This window comes from Manacus vitellinus, unplaced genomic scaffold (assembly GCF_001715985.3).
Source record: "Manacus vitellinus isolate BGI_N305 unplaced genomic scaffold, ASM171598v3 scaffold_61_pilon, whole genome shotgun sequence".
In the NCBI taxonomy this organism is placed as follows: Eukaryota; Metazoa; Chordata; class Aves; order Passeriformes; family Pipridae; genus Manacus; species Manacus vitellinus.
Window position 1 is genome coordinate 851,259 of NW_021940696.1, and position 11,792 is coordinate 863,050.

The following is an 11,792-nucleotide window of genomic DNA, read 5'->3' on the forward strand; positions in this document are numbered from 1 at the left end:
AGGAAGGAGACGCGGAGCTCGGGTTGTTCTTCCCTGTGGCATTGCCCCCTCTGGCTCTCTGCATCCCAGCACACTTCTTCCTTGTTATGCTCTATATGCTACAGAATCACAGAATCATGGTATGGTTTGGGTTGGAAGGGACCGTAAAGACCATGTTGTTCCACCCCCCTGCCATGGACCGGGACACCTTCCACTATCCCAGGTTGCTCCAAGCCCCATCCAACCTGACCTTGAACACTTCCAGGGATGGGACAGCCACAGCTTCTCTGGGAAACCTCTGCCAGTGCCCCTTTCCTATATGCAGCTTGTGCCCCCCATTGTGGGGGATGCAGGGACCTCCTGGGGGCCGTGGGTGCCCCACAAGCATCACCTTTCTGCTCTGAGATTCCTTGGCCACGGAGAGAGCAACAGGGAGGCTTTTGTTCTGCACCAGAAACTTCTCATCCTTCTTTATGCCTCCTTTTTTATTTCTTTTGGCTGCTCTCTCGCAAATCTGAAGCAGATTAAAATACAGTTCCTCCCCCCCACACTCGCCTTAAAAAAACCCAACCCCAAAGCTTGGCTGCTTGGAATCATCAGATTTCACTGGAGTCTTTTAAAGTTAACAGTTTCCTGGATCCTGGGCAGGATAACTGATTTTCCCCCTTTAACCTCTGTGGTTTTTGCTGTAACATTTCTCAGCTGTTGCAGCAGGAGGGAGGGAGGACCGGGGCAGCTCCGATGTGGAGAAGGTTATTCCATGTGGGTGTTGGATGAATCTGGTGTGGGACTCGCTGGACTTGCACCGTGGGGGACTGAAGGGTTGTCCTGGGAGGCTGAGCCCCCACGGCATGGCCGGCAGGTAGGTCATGGCTGCATCGGTGATGTCCTTTTGAGACAAAATATTTGGGAAGTGGTTCCATTGGAAGGAGAGAGTAGGATGCTGGGAGTGGGTCGGAGCTCTGTTTCTGCCAACTGTTTATTTGCTGTGATGGTTTTGGGGACTGGTACAAGAGCGGCACAGCTCAGGTGCACGCAACCATCCGGAATTTTTCAGGCTTCCTGGGATTTGCTGCCCTAAATGCAGCCTGGATCCTCCTTGCCCACCGCCTCTACCATAGAATCTCCTGGTGGAATTGCTGAGCCAAAACCCTGGCTCTGATCAGAAGAGCATCAGAAGTTAAAGGAGTTGTAAAGGAGAGAAAAATGATAGTCCTGCGCCGGTTGGTTTTGTTGCCTCTTTTCCAAAAGTGGTCTCTCCTTCCTTGCAAAAAAACCATCCGGAACTTTCCCAGATGGAGGACGTTTCTCCGGGGTGGTTGAGGGGCTGGAGGCGGCCAACCTTGGCCGACACTGGTGATTATCAGCACGAGCCCCAGGGCGAGGTGGGGCAGCCAAAGCCTCGTCCTGCAGACACATCCTCGTGCTCTGAGCGTGACCGAGGGGAGTCCCTGAACCGTCCAAAGACCCCTTTGACCCAGGAAACAGAGCGGGGCTGAGAACCAAACCCAGCCCCGCTCCGCGACGCCGAGCTGCGCATTAACTCCATGGGAGCCGGGAACAAAGGTTTTGGGGGCTGGTTTGGGCTTTTTTTTTTAATTTATTTGCAAAGCAAACCAGCTCAGCAGAGCGGAACAAGCGTCGGTGGAGGAGCGGGAGCTGCCGGGTGGTTGCTGGGCTATAAAATCCCATCCCCACCGGCGCTGGCAGGGGGATGTGCCGGCTCCCCGAGCTCTTGCGGCGTTTCCACGTTGGCCGGGAGAGGTTCTGAACATGCGTGTTGGTCTCTGGAGGCTTTAATCAAATCCAGGCTCTACCAGAAGTCGCCTCGAAACTTCCAGCGAGCTGAGGAAACTGAAAGCAGCCGGAGCAAGGAGGCTCCCGGACGGGTGTTCGGTGCCTGTGGGAATGCTGCCTGTGGTGAGGGGATAGAGCCTGTGGGGCAGCCGGGATGAAAGGTGAGTCTAGACCTGGAGATTATGATGGGAAGACAGAGGAAAGCCCAAAGGGTTCGGCAAAAAAGAGACCTCAAGGGGAAAAAGAGATTCAGAAGTGAGGATGCTGCTTGAAGGGACACTCAGAGGACACTGATTTTGGAGCGTCGCTCCCTGGCACATTTGGGTTGAGATCCTGCGTTTTCCCCATTGTTCTTCTCACCCTGTGCAAAACAAGGAGCTGTGCAATTGCTGCGCCGTCGAAAACTCCCCGCTCCAGGGGAGGCTTTTGTTATCCCTCGGTGATTTTATTTGGCAAACAGCGTTCAGACTGCAGGTACTTTCCTTGCTTGTTGCCAAACTTCATCGCGCGCCGCGTCCAGCCCTCTCCCGTGGGCAGAAGGGAAAACAAGGTGTATTTTGTAACTTCCTTTTCTGAGCTGGGGGCGGGGGAACTCTGTGCCTGGCCAGCGACGGTTGGGCTCATCCGAGGGCGAACGGCTCGGAGAGAACGATGGAAAGATAAGGAATAATAAATAAGTGCAATTAAAATCCTGGGGGGGGGGGGGGAGATGATACACCGCAGTCGTTATCCCAGGCAGCTGCTCGGGGTTTAACCGGGGCTCTCCGAGGGGAGGGAGGTTCTGGTCACGCGTCCCAGACGTGGTTCGTGACAGCCAAAATCGCCGCGCCTTCCTCTTGGCCGCCGGTGCCTCGGGGCTTTCCTGGGGGGTTGTGCTGGGGAGTTAAAAGCTGAAACCTGCAAAAATGCTCTTAAACCACCAAACCCGGATCTCACACGGGAAAACAAACAAAGCCTCTTTTACAGACTCCATAGTCTCCCCGTGATTTCGCTCAGCGGTGCTGCTGCATGGCCTGGGAATGTCCGTGTCCTCTCCCTTCTGCTGGCCATGCACTGCATGCCAGACCCTCAATGCTTTTGGAGGGGGGGTTGTAAGGGATGAGGAATCAGTCTTGGAAACTGCTGGAGGGGAAAGGAAGGAAAAACTGCCTTGCTCCAAGGCTTTCTGGCTGCTTTCAGTATTTTTACCCCGTTACTGAGAGGTTTGAGGGGCACTAGGGTTGCTTGGATGCAATTCCCAGCCATCCATCTGATGCAGCGTTTAACTGGAAGGGTGACGTGTGTAAGGAAAATAGCTGGAGGAGAAGCTCACAGCAGGAGAGGGAAAATCCCAGCCCTGGCTGAACCAGCCCACTTTGTTTTCAGGTTTACCAAGCTGGGGGCTCAGTTTTGGGCAAGGATGGCTTCACCTCAGAGGGGGACGAGTGAGAAGTCACCTTCTTCCCCCTCCGCCTCCCTTTGGAGGGACTGCTGGTCTCCAGAGTGCATCCTGAAAGAACCTCACATCCATGTGTTTTCTTCCTGTCTCCACAGCCTACCCATGAGCTCGGACTTCCAGCATTACAGTTTCAGGATGCCGAACATCGGGTTCCAGAACCTCCCTCTCAACATATACATCGTGGTTTTCGGCACGGCCATCTTCGTCTTCATCCTCAGTTTGCTCTTCTGTTGCTACTTGATCAGGTAAGGGAAGGTTGTAAGAGGAGTGTTCCCCAAGAGCTTCCCTGGTTCTGAGCCTGCCACTGATCCCTCTCCATCCCAAGGAGAGGGTGGCATCATCTTGTCTTCCCATGAACCTGACGCCCCTCAAGGCAGTCACATTATCCACTTAAAAAAACCAGGAGACGCACGTGTGCTCAGGCAGGCATGGAATCAAAAAGCCTGGGAAGGGGCGTTTTACGGTCCCTGCTTTCTGCTTAATGTTTCAACACGTTTGCCTCTGTAATGAGTAACTCGTGTCCCATGTGCTTAAGGAATGTTTAATACCTGCTCCGTTGGTTATTGGACACAAATTGCTCCTTCAACAGCGCAGTTTGGAGATTAATGATGCAGAGTTGATGTGTTAATCTGAGCGATGGGGAGCGGGACAGGAGGGCCAAAGGTTGTTCCAGTTTGGGGCTTATTTTAATTATTTTATGGGCCGTTGGGGAGATTGTTGGGCTGCTAATTGAGAGGAGAAAACTCTTCCTGCCGGAGGGAAAACAAAAGCCAAATGGGGAAAAGTGCAGTGCCTGGGGATTGAGGTGGTGATGGGGGCGAGGTGTGCTGAGAACCCGGGATGGGGGGCTGGCTACACCACTCCCTGTGGCTGGGAGCAGAGGGCATCACTGCCAGAAGTGGCAGCCAAAATCCTGTGTGCCCAGAGCTCTCCTCTCCAGCTTTTCCATGCCCTTTCCCTTCCCTCTGGCTTTTCAGCTGGCCCCAGCTCCCTGCTTGTCATACATCCATTGCATCCCTTCCCTCTGTCCCCATAAGACAGATTCCCAGTCTCTCCTTGCACCATGGAGCCCTGCTCACAGCAGCCATTCCCACCAGGTTTTCTATCCAGAAGGTGCTAAAAATATTTTGTCCTGCTTTCTTAGACCTGGGAAGAGAGATTTCCATGTCACCTCCTAAATACTTGGTAATTTCCACCCATTTTCAGCTCTCTACAAAGCAAAACCTCATAAAACATGCAGATGAGCCCAGAACCAGGTTTACCCAGGGGTGATTTGGGCTGCATGGGCATCATATCTTAATTTTTTCCCCACAATTATGCACAAGAAAAAGGTGTTTTAAGGTGCAACACATCTGTCCCTCCTGCTAGACGAGGTGGTTGTTCACATTAACATCATGGTGCTCGATGTTAACAAGGTCTGTGCTGGGATTTGCATCCAGTTGTTTGCATTTTAACTGGGACACCAGTGGGAGGGGATGCAAAATAAAAAAAATAGACCAAAGGTGTTCAGAAGGCTCAGGTGGAGCTCGAATCCATACAGCTCGCTTGGAAAATGAAGTGGTGTTTTGGGCTTTGAGAGTATTTTCCTGGGCACCAGGTCTTGCTGGGTGTGTTCTGCCCCAAAGAAGGAATAACAAGGAGTAATGTCTGGAAGGTCAAGCCAGAAAATCTTTAAATATAGAAGTTGGAGGCGTGTTGTAAGAGAGAGGGTGAGTAACCGGTGAAAGGAGCCAGCAAGGAAGTGGCAAGTCCTGTGTCTCTTCACGTCTTTAAATCAAGACCGAGGACCTTTCTGGACGAGACATTTTGGCTCCTGTTCCCGAGGTGCTATTTAGCAACTTATGATAGATGGGAGGCTGGATTAGATCATCCAGTGATCCCTTTATAGCCTGAAACTCTATAGAGACTCTACAAATGGCTCTTCAGACCTCCTCCCTCAGCTCTTCTATTGGCAAAACAGAACCAAAACAGGATCCTGCAGCCCCTGTTTTGGAGGGTTTTGCCGTGCCGCGGGTTTTAGCTGTGCCAGTGTCCCGGGAGCATCCGCCTCCACGGAAGCTGCTGTGTAATCACAGCTTGTGGAGGATATAAAATGAGCTTTGGTGGGGTTTGGGGAGCCTTGTAGGTGGAGAGCAGGATGAGGACCACCCACCTGCAAGGGCAGAGAGACCAACCCAGGCAGAGGGCCAGGACGATCCCCTCAGGAGCTCCACTTGTATCCATAGGGGTTATTTGCAGATAACAGCACCCCCATAGGTGCAGAGTCAACACAGCCCACACCTTCCCTCTCCCTGCTTTCCTGTGCCTCCACATCTGCAAATATTTGGCAAATACCAAGTGAGGCTGGTGATACCACCCTGGTTCTCATGGCCTGCTCTGAATCAGAGCATCCCATGCAGCTCTCCTCTGCATCCATGGAAAAACCAGTGTCTGGTGTATTCACCCCAAATCCAGAGCTGAGGCCTTAAATAAAGGATGTGCCAGGGGAGGAGAGAACATAGGCTGTGCTTCTCAATTGTGTCAATACAGAACATGCTGCCAGCTCCAAAGGGAGGAAAAGTGGCATTTTTAGTTAATTGGATTGGCTCAAAAAAGAGTCTTACAGGGATTTCAGCACAAAGCACAGCAAAGATCATCGTTACCTGTGCACTGTCCAGGTGAATCTTGAGCTCTTCCGCTGCTGCAAACCACTCAGACCAAACCTGGGGTCCCTCCTGGCTGCTGCCTCTGCTTGGAAAAATTACAGATAAAAAAGGGAAGAACAAGGAAATTAAGTTTTGCAGGTGGCTGGTTGTGTCTGATCTCTGCTGAATTAATGAAAGTGATAAAATCGTGTTGCCTTCGGTCCCATAAAACCCAGTCCAGAAGGATGCTGAGCTGAGCAATGCCACGCTCACCCTGAGTGAAGGCTGCAGCATCTTCTCTCCATGCTTTCTGCAGGATCACATGGGGCTCATCCCAGCCCAGGTTAGGGCAGCTCAAAGTCTCCAGGAGGTGCAGGGAATGCAGCCCCTAAAAAGCCCATTTTTTGGGGGGCTGTTTCCTTCTGCATTCAGACCTGCCAGGATCCAACGCTGGTTTTGTGTCAGAGAAGGGAATGGAGCTGGGAAGGGTCTGGAGCACCAGGAGCTGCTGAGGGAGCTGGGGGGGCTCAGCCTGGAGAAAAGGAGGCTCAGGGGGGACCTTCTGGCTCTGCAACTCCCTGACAGGAGGGGGGAGCAAGGGGGGGTCGGGCTCTGCTCCCAGGGAACAAGGGACAGGAGGAGAGGAAATGGCCTCCAGTCATGCCAGGGAAGGTTCAGGTTGGATATTAGGGATAATTTCTCCACCAAAAGGACTGTTCGACCCTGGCACAGCTGCCCAGGGCAGTGTTGGAGTCCCCATCCCTGGAGGGATTTAAAAGCCACATAGATGTGACACTTGGGGACATGAATTAGTGGTGGCCTTGACAGTGCTGGGGGAATGGTTGGACTTGATGGTCTTGGAGGGCTTTTCCAACTTCAATGATTCTGTGATTCCATGAAGAGTCCAAGGAGCCCAACTGGGCTGGGAACAGCGACAGTGATGGGGCAGAGTCAGTGCCTGCCTTTCTATTTATTCCTTCTACTATGGAGCATGAAATAAGCAGATCTTGGAGGTAAATCTGCAAAAAGTGTTCCCTCTGCATTTTATTCCTGCAGTCGTTCCCTTGCCATAGGTGATTCAGTCCCCCAGAGGAGCAGGGCACTCCCATTCCTGCAGGAAGACATCCCAAAGCCCGGGAGAGGTGGATATTAAACTGGGGGCTGGGTGACGGCGCACACACGATCCGCAGCCACGCGCTGTGTGGTCCCTTATCTCGGGCAGACATCTGCCAGAAATTCCTGCGGAGTCACAGCGCTTGACACGAGATGGATGGAGCCCTGGGCCTGCCAGGATCCGGGCTCTCCTTACGACAGCTGCGCCAGGCCCGACCAGGATCCATCTGGCTCTGGATCCTGGCTTTGAAAGGGAAGCGTGGAGGAGCGGACAGAGCTCGCACGCTCCGGCACCAGATGTGCTCGTGCTGCTCCCCGTAACCTCCAGGGAGGGATTTTTTGGGAAAAACTCCCTGTCTAGCTCAGCACCGACCCTTGGCATCGTAGCGCCTGTGCTGACAGCACGGAGCTGCACAGATCCAGGGCCAGGTGGCTCCTTCTTCCCCATTGCTGGTCCAGATACTCCAGTGGCTTTGGCTCACCAAATCCTTGGTGGCCAAGGATCCGTCAGGCGGGTGTTTCTTCCCATTCCGGGAGAGTTTTCCCGTTGTATGTGGTCTGCAGCCTCACGCCGTGCCTCTCTCCATCTGTGTTTCATAACTGCTTTCCCAGCCACCGGATCCCTGCGGATTGGGCCGGTTTCATCCTGTTTTCTCTATTGTTCCTGCATCTTCTGCTCATGTTTCTGCTCGGGGTCACTGGCAGAGGGATGCGACCCCAGCCTCCTCCTCCTCCCCTTCCCTGCCTGCTGCAGTGTTTTCCATGGTTCTGCAGGAAGGTTCCTGCCAGGCAGCACTGTTGGAGCAGGAGGAATGGCTCCCCATAAAATTTGGGACTCGGGAGCCAACTTTCTCCATCTCTCTCTGCAGCATTAAGGTGTGTTTTTACCCATTCCTCAACTTTTCAGGCCTGCATTTTAGGGGGAGACCCGAGCACAAGGATATATTTTTCCATCCTATTTTTATAACTCACCCACTGCGGCGTGACGGGATTGGAAAACCCCCATGAGCTCAGCCAGGGGTTTGAGACAGCCCCCAGAATAATATTTTCGGAGAAATTAAATTCCAGACAAGGGGGTTTCCCTCTGAATTCACAGTGAGGACTGGCTGGGGAAAATACTCCTACAGCTCTCCAAGCCCTGCAACCACACACTGACTCCTTATGGAAAGTCCTTGGCCAACTCTTCACCTTAGATGTCTTCCCTCCTGAGCTTCCAGAGCACTTCACTAAGAACCATGTCTGGTGATGAGAGGAAATATTAGTTATTTTTTTATTTTAAATGTATTTATTTTGGGATCATAATGGGCCTCTCCAGCCAGTGGATGCCTGTGGAGCGCTGCCCTGGGCTGTGGAAAACAGGCTGCTCTTGGTTTTGGCTCTAGAAAGAGGAGTCTGGAGAGGGAGGGGATGGAACCAGCTCTTTGCTTGTGGCCTCAAATTCCTACTGCCACCAGCTGGACTTCCCACTGCAGCAGGTGTCCTTGGAATAGGTTCATCCCATTCATCTCCATCCCCTGATTTGCTCCAGGAGTGGATGTTGTTCACTGATTGTAGAATTGAGAGGATAACGCTGAGTTTGAGCAACCCAGCGTTGCCCAAGCAGCAGGATGGTGGGAAACCTTGGGGCAGGGAGGTCTCCTTCCCCATCCTTACTGGAGTAGGAGAGGAGCTTTCCTCAGGTCTGAGTCCCCATCACTTTGAAAACAGCGCTCTGTCCAGTCTAGGAATTGCTGGCAGCAGAAGTGGTTGGAAACTGAGGGAGATTTGTGGCAGCTTGTGATTTACCCATCAGCCTTTACTGGTCTTAACAGTGTGGGTGATGTCTGCATGTCCTCAAAAGAGGAACAGGGGAACAGTTGTGTGCTTTGGGATGGAGACATTCCCTTCCCAGCAACAGGGAAAATTGGATGTTTCTTAAACATGTTGTTTCACGTGGCCATTCTCAGTTCTGAAATGAAAAATTAAAAATTAATATATTAGATCTGGAAAGGAGGGAAGGGAAACATTTGAGGTGTTGCAGTAATCCTGGGTTTTTTGCCTGTCCTCACGTTTCTCCCTGGTTTCCTTACAGGCTCAGGCACCAGGCACACAAAGAGCTTTACGCCTACAAACAGGTGAGATGACCCTCAGGAAGTTTCCCCCTCCTTCCCTTCGTGCCTAGTGCCAAATGCACATTGGAGCAGCCACTCCATCAGGTTTCCTTGTGCTGATCCTCTCCTTGGGAGGTTTTTGGCCCTGGAAGAGCAGTTGTAACAATCTCTGTCCCTGGTGATTTAATTGTTCTCCACCAGCTGGGCCACCCAGGACCATCCCTCACCTGCTCCTCCACAGGTCTCCAAGCAGTGGGAACATCCCCAGCCACCAAACCATGTTTTGTGGGGTCTGAATCTGCTCCCAGGGTTGGACCCGGCTGCTCCAAACCCACAGAGCTCTCCCAGGGAACAGCCCCACGTCCCCTTGGCAATCCCAGCTCTACCCTGCAGACACCCATGATACCCAGTTAAAATAAACAGGGCCCAGAGGTGGGTGTCAAGTTGCTGCTTCCACGTCCTGTTTTCTCCAGGATTGATGGGATTTTTCTGCCTCTGATCCGTTGTTCAAGCAGGAAATTGGGTGGGGTCAGGGTGGTAGCAAACCGTTGTCCTGGATTTATGGCCCTCTCCAGGTGTTCAGCCTGGATGGAGTGAGAATGAAGTGGCAGATATCCATGCAGGGGCTTGTGGCAGAGTATGGGAGCCCAGGAGGGTTAAATTTGGGAAGAAACCTCCTGGATTTGGTCCTTGTGTTCGTGGTTTTGTCTTTGCCAGCACTGCTTTCCTCCTGTCCCTGCTCAGGGGTGAAGGCCCCACGCACTCCTTGGTGGTGCCAGGTTTGCTGGGAGGTTCCCAATTCTACTGGGACACTCAACTGCATCTCTTTATGGAGACTTTTCCTGGGAATGCTCACAGCAGCAGCTCTGTCCTGACCCCAGCACTTTGTCTTGCAGGTTATACTCAAGGAGAAGGTGAAGGAACTGAACCTCCACGAGGTGAGCACATCCTGGGCAGCAAAGGCTCCCTCACCCTCCTCTTCCTCACGCTGGGGAGGGGTAAAATCCTCAAATTTAACTCCCTTGGGAGCAGGGCACACAGCCAGGTGTGCTTTGGAAAGGAGGAAAGGCGTGGATTAAACCACCTCCCTCCTCTTGGCTCCCCTCGAGCTTTCACTGCACCATTATTATTATTTATTGCCTTATTATTATGGCAGCGATAAAGAGCTGTGGATAAGGGGAGGCCAAGGAAAGCTGGGCCTTGGATAAACAGTGTCCCTGGGCGGGGACGTCCCCTCCGGAGCGTGACGATATCCAGCGCAGCTCTGGGCAGGGAAAACTGGAGTCTGGGATAAACACCCTCCCCCAGCCCCTGGGAGAGGCAGATCCACCTCTCCCTCCCTGCCCTGTGAGGTCTGAGACACCTCTGTTGTTCTCCATGATCTTCCAGGCCTTTTGGGGCTGAGTGTCCCCACTTACAGCCCATTTTTCCCGCTGAAGTTGAGCAGGAATGTGCTCGAATCCCACGTCAAACATGGGCTGGATTTATTTATTCCCCTAAAGACAACAGAAATGCCCACCCACGTCCCGGGCACGAGGCCACTCATCTGCTCAGTGCCAGCTCCAGTTGTTTATAAGCCACTATTTATTTTACTTTAATTCCCTGGGCAGAGCCCATCCCACGTTTTACCCTCACCCTCCGCTCCCCACGGCCGGGGGATAAATCCCAAGGACCCCAGGGTTCCGAGCAGTCCCCGCTGGAGGCCCCTATTTCTGATCCCTTCCCTGCAATCGACCTGCAGTGCTTTTTTTTTTGTCGGCAAACGGACTTCAAAGCACTTCCCAGGGTTGTAGGAGGGATTTGGGAATGTGCCAGAGTCGGGAACAGCAGCAGTAACGCTCCGTCCTGCTCCGTCCCTCCTCCTCTACGTCTCTTCCCAGCTCTCCGCAGCTCTCCCAGCTTTTGGGGAGGACAGGGAGTGTGTGGGGAAGGACATAGAGCAGCTCAGGCTCTTCCCTGGGGTTTGCAAAAGGCTGGAAGGGTTTTGCTCCAGAATATCCCTTTTTGGGCATTTGGATCCTGGCTTTTACAGTAAGTGTTTCTGGAAAGCAGAGCACGGGGTGGGAATTTTCCAACATGACGGGGCGGCCACCCGGAGCCCTGAGGGGCCAGCCCTTCCCCCCATCTCTGGGTTTGGTTTTCCCCTTTTTCCATCATTCCGCCTCTCCCAGGCCCTGGGGGAGCTCGGGATGTGTGTGTTCCTTGGGGGATGGTCCTGGCAGCTGTGCCTGGCCCTTGTTGTGGACAGACACAGATCCCGGGCCGAGGGGGCTGGGAAAACCAGCCGGGAATACCCAAAATCTCCAGGAATATCCAAAATGAGTCACGACTAAGCAGGAAAGGAGTTTTCAGCTGAGTCTTTTGCCTGCTGGGAAAACAGCCACCAGCTTTCCCAGCCCTGGGATAGATGCACCCTTTGCCTTTTCCTGTTCCTAGAGTTATCCCTGTGTATGCAGCTCGGGCCTGGGGACAGCAGCAGTGTCCATCCCCCTGCACCCTAAAAGCTCCTGGCACATCAAACACATCCCAGCTTCGTGGCTGTTGCTCTGGGAAGGCTCCAGGGTCCCTTCTGCCAGGAAAGGGAGACCCCAGGCTGAGCCTGGCCAGTAAAATTTGGGAAGGTTTTAGGGAGGATTTCACCCCTCTGATGCAGGTGGTGAGGCCCTGGCACAGGTTGCCCGGAGAAGCTGTGGCTGTCTCATCCCTGGAAGTGTCCGAGGCCAGGTTGGATGGGGCTTGGAGCAACCTGGG

General features: G+C 53.1%; 1 protein-coding gene across 1 annotated transcript; it reads left to right on the forward strand.

Annotated features, from left to right (window-relative positions):
• Positions 1 to 692: 692 nt before the first annotated feature.
• RNF24 (ring finger protein 24) lies at positions 693 to 11,374 on the forward strand. The gene is made up of 5 exons (XM_029963706.1): positions 693 to 841; positions 3,310 to 3,459; positions 9,023 to 9,065; positions 9,938 to 9,979; positions 11,213 to 11,374. Exons 1-5 carry the CDS (start codon positions 753 to 755, stop codon positions 11,372 to 11,374), a joined length of 486 nt encoding a protein of 161 aa, XP_029819566.1. The 5' UTR covers positions 693 to 752.
• Positions 11,375 to 11,792: the final 418 nt, after the last annotated feature.

Coding starts and splice junctions, on each gene's coding strand:
- RNF24 (XM_029963706.1), top strand. CDS start 753: ATGAATCTGGTGTGGGACTCGCTGGACTTGCACCGTGGGGGACTGAAG. Junction 842..3,309: donor CCCCACGGCATGGCCGGCAG/GTAGGTCATGGC, acceptor CTGTCTCCACAG/CCTACCCATGAGCTCGGACT. Junction 9,066..9,937: donor AGCTTTACGCCTACAAACAG/GTGAGATGACCC, acceptor TTTGTCTTGCAG/GTTATACTCAAGGAGAAGGT.